The 19,644-nt window shown below is 37.5% G+C and overlaps 1 protein-coding gene across 1 annotated transcript in view; it reads right to left on the bottom strand.

The window, feature by feature from the left end:
* The window catches only part of SPAG17 (sperm associated antigen 17), a 221,396-nt gene that overhangs the window by 36,131 nt on the left and 165,621 nt on the right, over positions 1-19,644 (bottom strand). Inside the window, exons 32-36 of the mRNA XM_057553166.1 lie at positions 12,597-12,785; positions 10,804-10,949; positions 10,569-10,699; positions 8,653-8,780; positions 257-439 (exon numbers count right to left, since the gene is read on the bottom strand). Of these exons, the coding sequence (XP_057409149.1) occupies positions 257-439; positions 8,653-8,780; positions 10,569-10,699; positions 10,804-10,949; positions 12,597-12,785 (777 nt within the window). The remainder of the gene's footprint in view (positions 1-256; positions 440-8,652; positions 8,781-10,568; positions 10,700-10,803; positions 10,950-12,596; positions 12,786-19,644) is intronic.

Raw genomic sequence — 19,644 nt, forward strand, 5'->3', positions numbered from 1 at the left:
GGAGGATGATATTGCAATCACATATAAAAGTTACTTATCTTCTCAATGTCTTTGGGGCCTCAATACTTCCTATACCTTATGGGAACCATTAAGCATTTTCTGCCTTTCAACCTCTTACCCTCTAGAAGATTGACATTTACGTGTTTCATTAGATAAATATTGGCAGAATTACATAATTTCATGTTCCTCAGGAAACCAAGAAGAATGATTGCTCTGTTCCTGATTCTTTTGGGTCAGGTTACCTGAATTCCATTACCTTCAGGGAAATCTGCAGTTTCAATTTCACCTCATTCTTAATGACCTCGTGCTGGATGAACTGGCGTATCTGTAGCACACTGGGGCTCTTCCGTATAGGGGCTGGGGCGCTCACTAACTGTTTGGACCCAACGTCGAGGCCCTTCCAAATCTGAGTGCCAAATGGAGGTCCTGGAGTTTTTTTCTATTAACGAAATAAAGCAAAACAACCACCAAACAAATGAGAATATTTTACCATTAGAATTTTTTTTTCCACCGAGTACTTATTATGTAGACACTGCATGCTAGGAACCACTCGTTAGGGAATACCACAGTGAAAAAATGGATCCCTGCTCTCAAAAAGGTTTGCAAATATAAGGGAAATTGGGAACAGAACTGGGCAAGTTTTCCTCTTTAAATATGTTACTAAGAATAAGGATATTTAAAAATCCTGTTCCCTGATGTCCCACTGGATAGCGTTTAGGGGAATGCTAAGCCATGCTGTTGCCATGGTGATGCAGCAGCAGCATTGTTTATGCCAAATGCATGCAACTATTCCTTAAAATCCACAGGGAGCCTAAGACACTTGGAATTAACAATCTTTAACTTTTTGGTTCCATGTTCATTTTGACCTGGAGAGATCCTTTGAGAGAGAAATCATCCCATAGATCTGGGAGGTCTTTGAGCTCTTTCTAGATTAAGCATGCCACTAGAATCTTCCCAGGATCTCTTGGGCAGAAACATGTGCCTTGAGCAGACTCACATCTCTATGTTCTCTTTGTAATTGATTTTCAGGAGTGGTGTGCTTTGATGTGTTTCATTTTAAATTGCTCTTCAATTTCATTCCTTTTTATAGCTGAGTAATATTCCATTGTATACATGTGCCACATCTCTTTATCCATTCACCTGTTGATGGACATTTAGGTTGCTTCCATGTCCTGGCTATTGAAAATAGTGCTTCAATGAACATTGTGGTACATGTATCTTCTTGAATTATGGTTTTCTCAGGGTATATGCCCAGTAGTGGGATTGCTGGGTCATATGGTAGTTCTGTTTTAGTTTTTTAAGGAACCTCCATACTGCTCTCCATAGTGGCTGTATCAATTTACATTCCCACCAATAGGGCAGGAGGGCTGGGTTCCCTTTTCTCCACTCACTCTCCAGCATTTATGAAAAAAATAAAATAAAACAAAATAAATTGTTCTTCAGTGCCAAATGCCTGGTCAGTGATAACTACTCAGAGGCTTGCCTGGGTGGCCACTCCACTGGGCATAGAAGGTCATAGCTATAGGAGCTGTGAAGAAAGAGAATGAACTTCCTTCATTAATCTCAGGTGTGGTATATTATTTCTCACAGTGCAGTATTTTCAACTTGGAGATAGTTTTAGTAAACCATTTGGTGTGGTCTTTTCATTTTTCAGATAAGGAGTTAGACATGCAGTGTGACTTTTCCCAAATCCCACATTAATAATTGATAGAGCCAAGACTAGAATTCAGATCATCTTCATTCACCATGTTGATTATAGGCAACAAACTGAAATATAGGGTCCTGTGTGCAAGCACAGGTCACTACCCACAACCTGCTGGGAGCCTGTGCATCATGCCAGGGCCAACTTCCCCAGGAGAACACACGGCATGCCTCAGGCTGTTGCAACGTCACGCCAGCCTCTGCTGCTGCAAGCACTCCCAGCATCTCAACTGTGACTACTGTACCCCTCGCTCTCCCCGGCCTGAGTGAGCAAGAGAGCCCTAATTAGCCGCTGCTTTAACCACCTACTCTCTGGCCAGGGAACAGATACCTGAGGGCAGCCTACATGCAGAGATGGGGCCAAAACCAAAGCTGAACCCCAGGAGCTGTGCAAACAAAGAAGAGAAAGGGAAAGCTCTCTGTGCAGCCTCAAGAGCAGCAGACTAAATCCCTGCAATCGACTTGGTAAACCCTGCAACTGTGGAATACCTGAATAGACAACGAGTGCTCCCGAAATTGAGGCAGTGGACTTTGGGGGAAACTGTGGACTTGGGTTTGCTTTCTGCGTTTGATTTGTTTTTGGTTTTATGTTTATCTTAGTTTAGTTTTTAGTGTTTGTTTTCATTTGTGGGTTTGTTTATTGGTTTAGTTGATCTCTTACTTTTTTGTTTCTCTTTCTGTGAGTGTGTGTGTGTGTTTCTTTGTGTGATTTTGTCTGTTTAGTTTTGCTGTTACCATTTCTTTTGGCATTCTGTTTGTTCTTGTTTTTTTTTTTTTCTCTTACTTTTCTTCCATGCCATGCGGCTGTCAAGGCCTTGGTGCTCCAGCTGGGTGTCGGGCCTAAGCCTCTGAGGTGAGAGAGCCGAGTCCAGGATGTTGGACCACCAGAGACCTCCCAGCCCCATGTAATATTAATTGGTGAGAGGTGTCCCAGAGATCTCCATCTCAACACCAAGATCCAGCTGCACCCAACAGCCAGCAAGCTCCAGTGCTGGACGCCGCATGCCAAACAACTAGCAAGACAGGAACACAACCCCATCCATTAGCAGAGAGGCTACATAAAGTCATACTAAGTTCACAGACACTCCAAAACACACCACTGGATGCAGCGCTGCCCACCAGAGGGACAAGCTCCAGCCCCAACCACCAGAACACAGGCAATGGTCCCCTGCACCAGGAAGCCTACACAACCCACTGAACCAACCTCACCCACTGGGGGAAGACACCAGAAATAAAGGAACTAGGAACCTGCAGCCTGAGAAAAGGAGACCCCAAACACAGTAAGTTAAACAAAATGAGAAGACAGAGACGTATGCAACAGACAAGGAGCTAGGTAAAAACCCACCAGACCAAACAAATGAAGAGGAAATAGGCAGTCTACCTGAAAAAGAATTCAGAGTAGTGATAGTAAAAATGATCCAAAATCTCAGAAATACAATGGAGAAAATACAAGAAATGTTTAACAATGACTTAGGAGAACTAAAGAGCAAACAAACAATGATGAACAACACAATAAATGAAATTAAAAATACACTAGAAGGAATCAATAGCAGAATAAGTGAGGCAGAAGAACGGATAAGTGACCTGGAAGATAGAATAGTGGAAATAACTGCCACCTAGCAGAATAAAGAAAAAAGAAAGAAAGGAATTGAGGACAGTCTCAGAGACCTCTGGGACAACATTAAATGCACCAACATTCGAATTATAGGGGCCCCAGAAGAAGAGAAAAAGAAAAGGACTGAGAAAATATTTGAAGAGATTATAGTTGAAAACTTCCCTAATATGGGAAAGGAAACAGTCAGTCAAGTGCAGGAAGCACAGAGACTCCCATACTGGATAAATCCAAGGATAAACATGCCAAGACACATATAATCAAACTATCAAAAATTAAATATAAAGAAAAAATATTAAACGCAGCAAGGGAAAAGCAACATATAACATACAAGGGAATCCCCATAAGGTTAACAGCTGATCTTTCAGCAAGAACTCTGCAAGCCAGAAGGGAGTGGCAGGATATATTAAAGTGATGAAAGGGAAAAACCTACAACCAAGATTACTCTCCCCAGCAAGGGTGTCATTCAGATTCGACAGAGAAATTAAAACCTTTACAGAAAAGCAAAGGCTAAGAGAATTCAGCATCACCAAACCAGCTTTACAACAAATGCTAAAGGAACTTCTCTAGGCAGGAAAAACAAGAGAAGGAAAAGACCTAAAAAACAAACGCCAAACAATTAAGAAAATGGTAACAGGAACATACATATCCATAATTACCTTAAATGCAAATGGATTAAATGCTCCAACCAAAAGACACAGACTGGCTGAATGGATACAAAAACAAGACCCGTATATATGCTGCCTACAAGAGACCCCTTCAGACCTGAGGAAACATACAGACTGAAAGGGAGGGGATGGAAAAAAATATTCCATGCAAATGGAAATCAAAAGAAAGGTGGAGTAGCAATTCTCATATCAGACAAAATAGACTTTAAAATAAAGACTGTTACAAGAGACAAAGGACACTACATAATGATCAAAGGATCAATCCAAGAAGATATGACAATTGTAAAAATTTATGCACCCAACATAGGAGCACCTCAATACATAAGGCAAATGCTAACAGCCATAAAAAGGGAAATCGACAGTGACACAATCATAGTAGGGGACGTTAACACCCCACTTTCACCAATGGACAGGTCATTCTAAATGAAAATAAGTAAGGAAACACAAGCTCTAAATGACACATTAGACCAGATGGACTTAATTGATATTTATAGGAAATTCCATCCAAAACCAACAGAATACACTTTCTTCTCAAGCACACATGGACCATTCTCCAGGATAGATCATATCTTGGGTCACAAATCAAGCCTCAGAAAATTTAAGAAAACTGAAATCTTATCAAGTATCTTTTCTGACCACAATGCTATGAGACAAGATATCAATTACAGGAAAAAAAAACTGTAAAAGTACAAACACATGGAGGCTAAACAATACGCTACTAAACAACCAAGAGATCACTGAAAAAATCAAAGAGGATATCAAAAAATGCCTAGAAACAAATGACAATGAAAACACGATGACCGAAAACCTAAAGGATGAAGCAAAAGCAGTTCTAAGAGGGAAGTTTACAGCAATACAATCCTACCTCAAGAAACAAGAAAAATCTCAAATAAACAACCTAACCTTACACTTAAATCAATTAGAGAAAAAAGAACAGAAAACCCCAAAGCAGAAGGAAAGAAATCATAAAGATCAGATCAGAAATAAATGAAAAAGAAATGAAGGAAACAATAGCAAAGATCAATAAAACTAAAAGCTGGTTCTTTGAGAAGATAAACAAAATTAATAAACCATTAGCCAGACTCATCAAGCAAAACAGGGAGAAGACTCAAATCAACAGAATTAGAAATGTAAAAGAAGTAACAACTGACACTGCAGAAATAAAAAGTATCATGAGAGACTACTACAAGCAACTATATGCCAATAAAATGGACAATCTTTAAGAAATGGACAAATGCTGAGAGAAAAGTACAATCTTCCAAGACTGATCCAGGAAGAAATAGAAAATATGAACAGACCAATCACAAGTAATGAAATTGAAACTGTGATTAAAAATCTTCCAACAAACAAAAGCCCAGACCAGATGGCTTCACAGGTGAATTTTATCAAACATTTAGAGAAGAGCTAACACCTATCCTTCTCAAACTCTTCCAAAATATAGCAGAGGGAGGAACACTCCCAAACTCATTCTACAAGGCCACCATCACCCTGATACCAAAACCAGACAAAGATGTCACAAAAAAAGAAAACTACAGGCCAATATCACTGATGAACATGGATGCAAAAATCCTCAACAAAATACTAGGCAACAGAATCCAGCAGCACATTAAAAGGATCATACACGATGATCAAGTGGGGTTTATCCCAGGAATGCAAGGATTCCTCAATATATGCAAATCAATCAATGTGATACAGCAAGCATATTAACACATTGAGGGATAAAAACCACCTGATAGTCTCAATAGATGCAGAAAAGGCTTTTGACAAAATTCAACACTCATTTATGATAAAAACCCTCCAGAAAGTAGGCATAGTGGGAACTTACCTAAACATAATAAAGGCCATATACGACAAACCCACAGCCAACATCATTCTCAATGGTGAAAAACTGAAACCATTTCCTCTAATATCAGGAACAAGACATTGGTGTCCAGTTTTATCACTATTATTCAACATAGTTTTGGAAGTTTTAGCCACAGCAATCAGAGAAGAAATAAAAGGAATCCAAATCAGAAAAGAATTAAATTTTCACTATTTGCAGATGACATGATACTATACATAGAGAATTCTAAAGATGCTAACAGAAAACTACTAGAGCTAATCAATGAATTTGGTAAAGTAGCAGGATACAAATTAATGCACAGAAATCTCTTGCATTCCTATACACTAGCAACAAAAAATCTGAAAGAGAAATTATGGAAACACTCCCATTTACCACTGTAACAAAATGGATAAAATACCTAGGAATAAACCTACCTAAGGAGACAAAAGACCTGTATGCAGAAAACCATAAGACACTGAAGAAAGAAATCAAAGACGATACAAACAGATGGGGAGATATACTATGTTCTTGGATTGGAAGAATCAACATTGTGAAAATGACTATACTACCCAAAGCAATCTACAGATTCAATGCAATCCCTATCAAACTACCAATGGCATTTTTTACAGAACTAGAGCAAAAAATTTTACAATTTGTATGGAAACACAAAAGATCCTGAATAGCCAAAGCAATCTTGAGAAAGAAAAACAGAGCTGGAGAAATCAAGCTCCCGGACTTCAGACTATACTACAAACTACAGTAACCAAGACAGTATAGTACTGGCACAAAAACAGAAATATAGATCAATGGAACAGGATAGAAAGCCTAGAGATAAACCCATGCACATATGGTCAACTAATCTATGAAAAAGGAGGCAAGAATATACTACGGAGAAAAGATATCCTCTTCAATAAGTGGTGCTGGGAAAACTGGACAGCCACATGCAAAAGAATGAAATTAGAACACTCCCTAACACCATACACAAAAATAAACTCAAAACGGATTAAAAACCTAAATGTAAGGCCAGACTCTATAAAACTCTTAGAGGAAAACATAGGCAGAACGCTTTATGACATAAATCACAGCAAGATCCTTTTTGACCCACCTCCTAGAGTAATGGAAATAAAAACAAAAATAAACAAATGGGGCCTAATGAAAGTTAAAAACTTTTGCACAGCAAAGGAAACCTTAAAAAAGATGAAAAGACAACTCTCAGAATGGGAGGAAATATTTGCAAACGAAGCAACTGACAAAGGATTACTCTCCAAAATATACAAGCAGCTCATGCAGCTCAATATCAAATAAACTAATAACCCTGTCCAAAAGTGGGCGGAAGACCTAAATAGACATTTCTCCAAAGAAGATATACAGATTGCCAACAAACATATGAAAGGATGCTCAACATCACTAATCATTAGAGAAATGCAAATCAAAACCACAATGAGGTATCACCTCACACCGGTCAGAATGGCCATTATCAAAATATCTACATAGAATAAATGCTGGAGAGGGTGTGGAGAAAAGGGAACCCTCTTGAACTGTTGGTGGGAATGTAAATTGATGCAGCTACTATGGAGAACAGCATGTAGGTTCCTTAAAAAACTAAAAATAGAACTCCCATACGACCCAGCAATCCCACTACAGGGCATACACGCTGAGAAAACCATAATTCGAAGAGTCATGTACCACAATGTTCATTGCAGCTCTATTTACAATAGCCAGGACTTGGAAGCAACCTCAGTGTCCATCGACAGATGAATGGATAAAGAAGATGTGGCACATATATACAATGGAATATTACTCAGCCATAAAAAGAAACAAAATTGAGTTATTTGTAGCGAGATGGATGGACCTAGAGTCTGTCATACAGAGTGAAGTAAGTCAGAAAGAGAAAAACAAATACCGTATGCTAACACATATATATGGAATCTAAAAAAAGAAAAATGGTTCTGACGAACCTGGGGGCAGGACAGGAATAAAGACACAGACGTAGAGAATGGACTTGAAGACACGGGTCGGGGTTGGGGGAGGGGAAGCTGGGACGAAGTGAGAGAGTAGCATTGACATATATACACTACCAAATGTAAAATAGATAGCTAGTGGGAAGCAGTTGCATACCATAGGGAGATCAGCTTGCTGCTTTGTGACCACCTAGAGGGGTGGGATAGGGAGGGTGGGAGGGAGGCTCAAGAGGGACAGGATATGGGGATATATGTATACGTATAGCTGATTCACTTTGTTATACAGCAGAAACTAACACAACATTGTAAAGCAATTATACTCCAATAAATTTGTAAAAAAAATGAAATGGCAAATCTGGCAAGATGCAGGACTTTATGATTCTTGCTGAAGATCTTTTCTTTCACTCTTTAAAAACCTTAGGTGGGCCTTTCTCTAAGCTGCCACAATTACAATGCTTACTTTTTAACATTGCAGCTGCAAGTCCCTGTATTTAATATTTCATATTATTCTTACATACTCAGTTTGTGCATTAATAAATTAAGACTTAAGGGAAAGTGAAAGACCTAAGATTGTGTGTTAAAACTAACAAATAAATATTGGGAGAGGGAAGGTTTCTGTATTGCAAAATATCAGTAATGGGTTACTCAAACTGAATATTTTCATACTATAGGAAGACGTTCAAGCCTGCAATGTAGGCTAAAAGAAATAAAACTGAGATAAACCAGTCAGGTATATTTCTCTAAAATCTACAAATATAAAACTCCTTGAGCCCATTAACAATTTACAAAAGAAGGAAAATATGTGAATATACAGGAGAAGAGCTGAACTCTGGTCCATAGGTAGATGGATATGCAAATATAGTTACTTTATAGCAGAAAAATTTATACCTCAACCGAGGGAAATGTCTCCCATGTCCTTGACTGGAGATTAGGAGGAACAATTGTATCTAATTCTTTCTTCATTAGCCATGGTGAAGCTTCATGGAAAGGGCGAAGCACAGTGATGCTCAGGGCACCTGGTTCACAAAGAGTTATCAGAGGATCATTTCTCTTTCAGAAATATTCTGAGAAATTCAATAGGTATTCACCAAATCGAAAACTTTTGAGAAGCCAGACACAATGACCATGCTTAAGGACCTTACAGTCTAACAAGAAAGGAGAGTCTCAGTCATGGTAACACCTAAAAAAGCTGGATTTAGATCACCTGAAAGTACTAATGGACACTTCACTGTCCTTTGGAAACCACAACCAAGTCCTGTCAGTTCTACCACTAAACATTTCTTGAGTTCATCTATCTCTTCCCCATCCAGTGACCCTACCTTAGACTATTCCCCTCAGAGCCATCCTGTTTTGGACTACAACGACAACTAACTTTTCTGCCCACATCTACTCTGAATGAACCTCCCTTTGCAGTCAGGGTGACTGATTATGCTAGCCCATGATGTAAAATCTTCTTTGAGTTCCCATTGCTTATGGGATAAAACAGAGGCCTTAAGGTTTTCTCACCCCTGACTCAACTTGCGCTATTTTCCCTTCTGTACTTTGGCTACTTGAGCCTTTTTTCCCCTACTCTCCAAAGCTTTAAGCTTCCTGCTTGGTATTCTCTCTTCCAAGAAAGCTCCTCCTCCTATTTTAATTAATGCCTACTTATCCAGTAGCTCTTGGCTCCAGTGTTTTCAGGGAAGCCTTCTAGACTATGTCAGGCTCCTCTGTTAGATGTTCTCACAGAATCACATTCCTTTACTTCATAGATCTTATCCCAATTTATAATGATACAGTTATTTGTGTGACTATACATTTAATGCCTATCTCTCTCATTAAAGTCTAAGCTCTGTGAAAGCAGGGTCCATTGCTGTCTTAGCTCACCATTGTATTCCTAACACCCAGCCAGTGTTTGGCACATGGTGGTTTTTCACGTAGATGCTAGTTAAACAACTAACAAAGCAATTTGAGATGAATTCCTATTCTCTTACAGTTCCACACACAGACTGCACAACCAGTCAGAGCTCCCCACTCCCCATATTCACACAGAAAGAGCAAATTTATAACATCATGCAATGTACATTGATACATTCAAAGATACAATTGTACATAGATGCAGGCATATTCATAAATGAGCACAAAATACATCCCACCAACCAGAGAAAAGATAAAAAGGAAACACACACATAAACCTAGATATAGCACATTGCTTTGGTACACAGATAACATGAAAGTTTTTGTTTTCCTGTGTTTAAATACACGTTACATATACAGTGGCTCTTACTTAGTGCAATATATGTCTCTAACCTTTAGTCACACACTAATTTCTTTCAAATTGATGAAAACATGTAAATGCCCAATGAATATAATATGTAACTTATCCTATATTTCAGGCTGATTTTCTAACTGACACGTGAAATGCACTTTCTCCTCTTGTTGTACTAAATTCACCAAGGCAACACATTCAAAATGATAAAAAATGAACTTATGAAAGATAACTCACTTTTTTTTTCCCTACCAAGATGAAACAAACACATAAATAGGAACCTAGGTACATAACTAAACATACCTAACAGATATAAATGCAGATACAAATCTGCTTATAGGTAGGAGGGGGACCATACACAATTTATATAGGTTGATGCTTAGATAAAGCGTGGTACAAACATAAATCACTGTATAAATAGGTTGACATGGCCAGGTGAAAAGTAGAGTTGAAAAGCGAGCAAAGGGAAAAAAGTAGAGACGACACCGGGGTAGATTGGATAGGGAGGATGAGAGCTGGGAAAGGGACACAGCGAGTTCCAGTCTGGATTCTCTACCTGGCTGTTCCTGTACTGGCTCTTGAAGAACGATGGTAGTTGATTCTCCGTATGCCAAGGAGAGGTATTCTTCTATGTCACTGTCCCGAAGAAGTTCCACTCCTGATCCATCAGCATAGATAACAAAAAACCTGTTTGAAGAAATAAAAATCTAATCCCTTGACGTATTCAGCTAAAATGCTCCTTGAACTTGGAACTGAAAATAAAAGTCATGATGTTATTTTTATCATATTACCTGGGGACATGTTCACCATAGATTTGCAGATGATTCTTATGAAGGTGAGTGGATGATAACATGTCATAGCCTTCAGCTTTTGCATTTAAATCATCTTCCAAATTGTTTTCAGGTAGGATAGTTGATGCACTACCATCAGCCATGACCTAAGGGACATAGTATATAAGCAACTAAGAAAAGAGAAATGCCATAAACTTGCATTTCTTTTGATCTCATTTGAGAAAGCAGGTGATCTTTTGGATACTCAGAAAATCAGGGATATTTCTTTGTAAGGAATTGTGCACTAAGTATAGATTGCATTAATAAGAGTGAAAATCTAGTAGCACATCTCCACTTACAAACCACACCTAGACTGTGAAAACAAACAGGAAGACAAACCTGAATACATTCAGAGGAAGGTGACTAGGATGGCAGGGGGCTCACTTATCTTCTGAGGATAAGTTCAGGGAACTGGGAATTTAAACATGGAGGGAAGGCTATTTATGTGACGGCTGTCTTGAAATATTAAGAGTGACAGTATGGATTCTAAGCACAGAATTAGGACTCATGGATATATAGGGAGACAGATTGAGTCTCACTATAAGAACTGTTCTAGCCATTACTACTGTCTAGATATGGTGTGGTCCGGCTGAAAGGCCACTGAAGGGAATGCCCAAGAAGAGCATCAATGTCTAGAATAATGTTTGGCTTGCATGTTTCAACTTAGAGGGTTTGGCCTTTAGGTTTCAATTTCAATTTATTGCACATTGAAATCTCTTAGCAGCCTGAACTCATGCTGTCAAGTCTCACTGACATAGCACAGAAAAACTAAGTTGGATCAGGGCTTGTCTCTATCCCAAACAAAGTTGGGGACTCTGTGGTACGGTTCCAAATCTAAAAAGTAACTTCACTACCCGCCAGCCAACACATGAAATTCCACCGCTGGGTGAGGAGTGAAAAAAAAAGTGCCTAGAGAAGGGGCTGGCAAACATCTTTTTTCAAGGGCCAGATAGTAAATATTTTAGGGTTTGTTGGCTGTGGAGTTCCTGTTGCAACTACTCAACTCTGCCATTATATGCAAAAGCAGCCAGAGATAATATGTAAACAAATGAGCGTGGCTATGTTGCAGTAAAACTTTATAGTGGCACTGAAATTTGAATTTCTTATAATTTTTATGTGTCATGAAATATTCTTCTCCTTTTGATTTCCTCCAACCATTTAAAAATGTAAAATGCAGTCACTCTGCATTTTTAGCTCATGGGCCCATATAAACAAGTGGCCATGGTTTGTCAATGCCTGGCTTAGAGGTAAGAGGAAGGACAGAGAAACAGAAGATGGAGTTCTACCACTGAATAGCTAAGCACCTCTCCAGGCTTCCCAACACCCCATCCTCAGCCTTACTGGAACCCTCACACTAACTGATAGTTCTCACTTTGGATTCTCTGCCTAGTTAAGCAGACTTGCCTGCTGCCCCATGTATTTTCTCTCACTTGAACCCAGATACAGAGCATTTATATCACTCCTCTTTGTTGGCATTATTTTTAGATGGTTAGTAACTTTTTTCCCTTTTGTTCTAATTACTTATTTGGCTTTAGCATTTCAACCATCCTCATTGTTGGACTTGCCATCTGCTAATGAAGTACACTTGAGAATTGAAGATACTGACATTCATTGCTGCTGTCCAAAATATTGGCAGTCAGTGGATAACTAATCCCAAGGCAGCTAAGATAAAATGCTATAGGGGAGCTCTCTTGTGTGAAATATCTCAAAAGCAAAGCCATAGCCTCTCTCTCCATAATAATGATGCACTTTACCTGAAAGGTGTTTCCTTCGGGATCCATGACCTCACAGATAACCTCTGATGTGTGCTTCATGATGTACCTGCTAGCCCTCAGCTGCTCTCGTTTTTGAAAAGGATGGTATATATCACTGCTTGATTCATGGCAATATACAGCTGAACAGTCCCTATCAATATGAAGACAGCCTGTGTTTGGAGGTAACACCTGGAAGGGTAACAGGAAGAGAGATATTATTAAAAATTTCTTGTTTGATTTGAGGGATTTATAAAATCATTTAAGGAGAAAAATTATCCATAGAACCCAGACACAAACTGTGTTTCCAGGAAGAAAACAAGAGAAGACTTAAGTTTTGGGAAGGACCACTTAATAAGGAGTCAAACTGATTAGGATATAATTGCTCCTGTGTCTCATATTTTATCTACTCACTTTAATATTTCTTCCAAGTAATTGCTTTGTGCCTTATTTCAGATGTTTAATATAAAATATTAAAAACATATTTTAACTTAAGTAAACACACTTGGCACTATTCAAAACAATTGGAATCCTTTTATGTTCTTCGGCAAGAAGCATCTCCAAGAGGGTAAAAGCTATGGGACAAATGCTTTTAGAAGCTTTTATTTATCGTTATTCCTATGGTGGCTGACACAGTCCTTAAGTAATAGCTTTTGTATAATGACTTCTGGTTCAGATAGACTCTTTTTTTGAGATATAATTCACATGGCATAAATTCACTATTTTAAAGTGTATATTCAGTGGATTTTGTATATTCAAAAACTTGTGCAAACATTATCACTAATTCCAGACCATTTTCATCACCCACCAAAGAAACCCTGATTCCATCAGCAGTCACTCTGCATCACTCCTGCCCCCTGACAACCACTGATCTGCTGTCTCTATGGATTTGACTATTTCAGACATTTCATATAAATGGAAGCATGTGATATGTGGCCTCTTTTGTCTGGCTTCTTTTACTTAGCATGATGTTTTCAAGATACCTCTATGTTGTAGCATGTATCAATACTTCATTCTGTTTATTTTCACCTGAGTTTAGATGTGTGAGATTTGGAAGTTTGTCTGGTAACATATCCAGACCTCCATAGATTCTATTGTCACTGAGTGCAAGCTTTTTCAATTTAGGTAGTTTGTGGAGATTTGAAACTGAAATCAAGCCTACATTTATTAAACTGAGGAACTCTAAGTTCACAAATTCAGCCATTAAGCCCTCAATTTTCCCATCATTTGATTTGAAATTGTCCCGGACAAGTTCTCGAACAGCTGCCGGGGTTCAGTTCCTCAGCTCCAGATGGATCTTCCTCTTCATGTCCGTGTTTCTCTCTTCCCCCCTCTTCAAACTTAACTTTCCACGGTGGGGGCAGAGCGGGGAGAGGTGTCCCAGCCTGTGCAGTGAGGGCCGTCGGAAGGGGTTGGCTTGTGGCAGACAGATCAAAACTACAATGAGGTATCACTTCACACAGGTCAGAATGGCCATCGCCAAAAGTCTACAAACAATAAATGCTGGAGATGGTGTGGAGAAAAGGGGACCCTCCTACACTGTTGGTGGGAATGTAAATTGGTACAACCACTATGGAGAACAGTATGGAGGTTCCTTCAAAAGCTAAAAATAGAACTACCATATGATCCAGCAATCCCATTCCTGGGCATATATCTGGAGAAAACTATACTTCAAAAAGATGCATGCACCCCAATATTCACTGCAGCACTATTTACAATAGCCAAGACATGGAAACAACCTAAATGTCTACCAACAGAGGAATGGATAAAGAAGATGTGGTACATATATACAATGGAATATTACTCAGCCATAAAAAAGAATGAAATAATGCCATTTGCAGCAACATGCATGGACTTGGAGATTGTTATACTAAGTAAAGTAAGTCAGACAGAGAAAGACAAATATCATTTATATGTGGAATCTAGAAAGAAGATACAAATGAACTTATTAACAAAACAGAAACAGATTCCCAGACTTTGAAAACAAACTTATGGTTATCAAAGGGGAAAGGTTGGAGGAGGGATAAATTAGGAGTTGGGGATTAATATATACACACTAATATATATAAAACAGATAATAAACAAGGACCTACTGTATAGCACAGGGAACTCTACTCAATATTCTGTAATAACCTATATGGGAAAAGAATCTGAGAAAGAAAGAATATATGTATATGTATTCACTTTGCTGTACACCTGAAACTAACACAATATTTTAAATCAACTATACTCTAATAGAAAATAAAAATTAAAATATAAAATAAAAATTGAATTAAAATCAATAAAATCTAAAAAGAACTTCATTCTGCTTTATGGATGAATAATATTCCATTGTATGGATATATCAAATTTTGTTTGTTCATGAGTTGATGGACATTTGAGTTGCTTTCACAGTCTTGTTATTATTAAAAATGCTGTAATCAACATCTGTGTATAAGTTTTGTGTGGATATATGTTTAATTTCCCTTGGATATCTACCCAGGAGTAGAACTGCTGGGTCGTATGAGAACTCTATTTTTAATTTTTGGCAGAACTGCCAAACTGTTTTCCAAAGTGACTGTACCATTATACATTCTCATTAGCAATTAATGAGGGTTTTACATTTCTTCACATCCTCACTAACACTTATTACTATCTGTCTCTTCTATATTTTGGAAGAGTTTGTGAAAGATTGTTCAGTGTTAATTCTTCCATAGATGTTTGGTATAATTTACCAATGAAGCCATCTGGGCCTGGGCTTTGCTGTCTGCAAAGTTTTAAAATTATTAATTCAATCTCTTTACTTGTTTTAGGTCTATTCTGATATTTTATTTTTTCTCGAGTTAGGTTAGGTAGTTTGTGCCTTTCCAGAAATCTATCCATTTTATCTAGGTTATCTAATTTGTTGATGTATAATTGTTCACAGTATTTCTTTATAATCTTTTTTATTTCTGTAAGGTTGGTAGTAATGTCTTCTCTTTCATTTCTAATTTTAGTAATTTGAGTCTTCTCTCTCCCCACCCCTTCTTTCTCTTTCTGTTTGTCTATCTCTCCCTGTAAGTCCAGCTAAAGATTTATCAGAGAACCAACTTCTGGTTTTGCTGATTTTTCTCTATTGTTTTCTATTTTTCATTTATTTCTACTCTAATCTTTACTATTTACTTCCATATGCTTCCTTTGGGTTTAGTTTGCCTTCTTTTTTCTAGTTTCTTAGGGTGGAAAGTTAGGTTATTGATTCAAGATCTTCATTTTTAATATGGGCATTTTGACATTTAAAGCTACATATATATATATACATAGAGAGAGAGAGACATTTAAAGATATATATATGTGTATATATATAGACATTTAAAGCTATATATATATATATATATATATAGCTTTTGCTGCTTCAGTTAAGTTTTGGTATGTTAATTTTATTTTTAGTCATTTTTAGTCATCTCAAAGTATTTTTAAATTTCCTTGTGATTTATTCTTTGTGTTATTTTTCACATATTTGTGCATTTCCCAAACTTCCTTTTGTTATTGATTCCATTGTGTGTTATTTCATTCCGCTGTGGTAGGAGAACATATTTTGTATGATTTCAATCCTTTTTAATCTATTGAGACTTGTTTTGTGGTGTAACACATGGTCTTTCCTGGAGAATGTTCCATTTACACTTGAGCATAATGTATTCTATTACTGAATGGAGTGTTCTATACTTGTCTAGGAGGTCTGCATGGTTTATTCTGCTGATTAAGTCTTTCATTCTCTTGATCTTATCTATTCTTTTATCCATTACTGAAAGTGAGGTACTAATGTCTCCAAATATTATTGTTGAATTGTCTATTTCTCCTTTTAAATATGCCAATTTTTACTATTTAACTGGACATTTTAATTTGTATAGTGCACAACTCTGGAAATACGCATGTGTTTTGGGCTCTGTTGTTAGTGTATAATATGTTTGTAGTTGCCGTCTTCTTGATGGAGTAATCTGTTTATTATTATAACATACCCTCTTTGTTTCTGGTAATATTTTGTTGTAAAGTCTATTTTGTCTGATATTTGTATAGCCACTCAAGTTCCCTTTCAATTACTTATTGCAGGTATATCTTTTTTATCCTTTTACTTTCAACCTATTTGTGTCTTTGACCATAAAGTGTATCTCTTGTTGACAGCATACAGCTGCATCATGCTTTGTAATCCATTCTTCCAATATCTATATTTTGATTGGGTTGTTTAATCCATTTATATTTAATGTAATTACTGATTAGGTCAGATTTGAATCTTCCAAATTTCTATTTGTTTTCTATTTCTTTTTTTTTTAACATCTTGATTGGGGTATGATGGCTTTACATTGTTGTGTTAGTTGCTGCTGTATCACAAAGTGAATCAGCTATACGTATACATATATCCCCATATCCTCTACCTCTTGCATCTCCCTCCCACCCTCCCTATCCCACCCCTCTAGGTGGCCACAAAACACTGAGCTGATCTCCCTGTGCTATGTGGCTGCTTTCCACTAGCTATTTTACATTTGGTAGTGTATATATGTAAATACCACTCTATCACTTTGTCCCAGCTTACCCTTCCCCCACCCCGTATCCTCAAGTCCATTCTCTATGTCTGCATCTTTATTCCTGTCCTGCCACTAGGTTCATCAGAACCATTCTTTTTTTTTTTAGATTCCATGTATATGTGTTAGCATATGGTATTTGTTTTCTCTTTCTGACTTACTTCACTCTGTATGACAGACTCTAGGTCCATCCATCTCGCTACAAATAACTCAATTTCATTTCTTTTTATGAGTGAATAATAGTCCATTGTATATATATATATGCCACATCTTCTTTATCCATTCATCTGTCAATGGACACTTAGGCTGCTTGCAAGTCCTGGCTATTATAAATAGAGCTGCAATGAACATTGTGGTACATGACTCTTTTTGAATTATGGTTTTCTCAGGGTATATGCCCTGTAGTGGGATTGCTGGGTCATATGGGAGTTCTATTTTTAGTTTTCAAAGGAACCTACATGCTGTTCTCCATAGTAGCTGCATCAATTTACATTCCCACCAACAGTGCAAGAGGGTTCGCTTTTCTCGACAACCTCTCCAGCATTTATTCTTTGTAGATATTTTGATAATGGTCATTCTGACCAGTGTGAGGTGATACCTCATTCTGGTTTTGATTTGCATTTCTCTAATGATTAGTGATGTTAAACATCCTTTCATATGTTTGTTGGAAATCTGTATATCTTCTTTGGAGAAATGTCTATTTAGGTCTTCCACCCACTTTTGGACAGGGTTGCTAGTTTATTTAATATTGAGCTGCATGAGCTGCTTGTATATTTTGGAGATTAATCCTCTGTCAGTTGCTTCGTTTGCAAATATTTTCTCCGATTCTGAGGGTTGTCTTTTCATCTTTTTTAAGGTTTCCTTTGCTGTGCAAAAGTTTTTAACTTTCATTAGGCCCCATTTGTTTATTTTTGTTTTTATTTCCATTACTCTAGGAGGTGGGTCAAAAAGGATCTTGTTGTGATTTATGTCATAGAGTGTTCTGTCTATGTTTTCCTCTAAGAGTTTTATAGTGTCTGGCCTTACATTTAGGTTTTTAATCCATTTTGAGTTTATTTTTGTGTATGGTGTTAGGGAGTGTTCCAATTTCATTCTTTTACATGTAGCTGTCCAGTTTTCCGAGCACCACTTATTGAAGAGGATGTCTTTTCTCCATTGTATATTCATGCCCCTTTTATCAAAGATAAGGTGACCATATGTGAATGGGTTTATCTCTGGGCTTTCTATCCTGTCCATTGATCTCTATTTCTGTTTTTGTGCCAGTACCATACTGTCTTGATACTGTAGCTTTGTAGTATAGTCTGAAGTCAGGGAGCCTGATTCCTCCAGCTCCGTTTTTCTTTCTCAAGATTGCTTTGGCTATTCAGGATCTTTTGTGTTTCCATACAGATTGTGAAATTTTTTGTTCTAGTTCTGTGAAAAATGCCATTGGTAGTTTGATAGGGATTGCACTGAATCTGTAGATTGCTTTGGGTAGTATAGTCATTTTAACAACATTGATTCTTCCAATCGAAGAACATGGTATATCTCTCCATCTGTTTGTATCATCTTTAATTTCTTTCATCAGTGTCTTATAGTTTTCTGCATACAGGTCTTTTGTCTCCTTAAGTAAGTTTATTCCTAGGTATTTTATTCTTTTTGCTGCAATGGTAAATGGGAGTGTTTCCTTAATTTCTCTTTCAGATTTTTCATCATTAGTATATAGGAACGCAAGAGATTTCTGTGCATTAATTTTGTATCCTGCTACTTTACCAAAATCATTGATTAGCTCTAGTAGTTTTCTGTTAGCATCTTTAGAATTCTCTATCTATAGTATCATGTCATCTCCAAACAGTGACAATTTTACTTCTTCATTTCAAATTTGGATTTTTTTATTTCTTTTTCTTCTCTAATTGCTGTGGCTAAAACTTCCAGAACTATGTTGAATAATAGTGGTGAGAGTGGGCAACCTGTCTTGTTCCTGATCTTAATAGAAATCGTTTCAATTTTTCAACATTGAGAACAATGTTGGTTGTGGGTTTGTCATGTGTGGCCTTTATTATGTTGAGGTAAGTTCCCTCAATGCCTACTTTCTGGAGAGTTTTTATCATAAATGGATGTTGAATTTTGTCGAAAGCTTTTTCTGCATCTATTGAGATGCTCATATGGGTTTTCTCCTTCAATTTGTTAATATGGTTTATCACATTGATTGTGCATATACTGAAGAATCCTTGCATTCCTGGGATAAACCCCACTTGATCATGGTGTGTGATCCTTTTAATGTGCTGTTGGATTCTGTTTGCTAGTATTCTGTTGAGGATTTTTGCATCTATGTTCACCAGTGATATTAGCTGTAGTTTTCTTTAATTGTGACATCTCTGTCTGGTTTTGGTATCAGGGTGATGGTGGCCTCATATAATGAGTTTGGGAGTGTTCCTCCCTCTGCTACATTTGGAAGTGTTTGAGAAGGAGAGGTGTTAGCTCTTCTCAAAATGTTTGATAGCATTTGCCTGTGAAGCCGTCTGGTCCTGGGCTTT

The sequence above is a fragment of the Balaenoptera acutorostrata genome, chromosome 1 (genome assembly GCF_949987535.1).
Source record: "Balaenoptera acutorostrata chromosome 1, mBalAcu1.1, whole genome shotgun sequence".
In the NCBI taxonomy this organism is placed as follows: Eukaryota; Metazoa; Chordata; class Mammalia; order Artiodactyla; family Balaenopteridae; genus Balaenoptera; species Balaenoptera acutorostrata.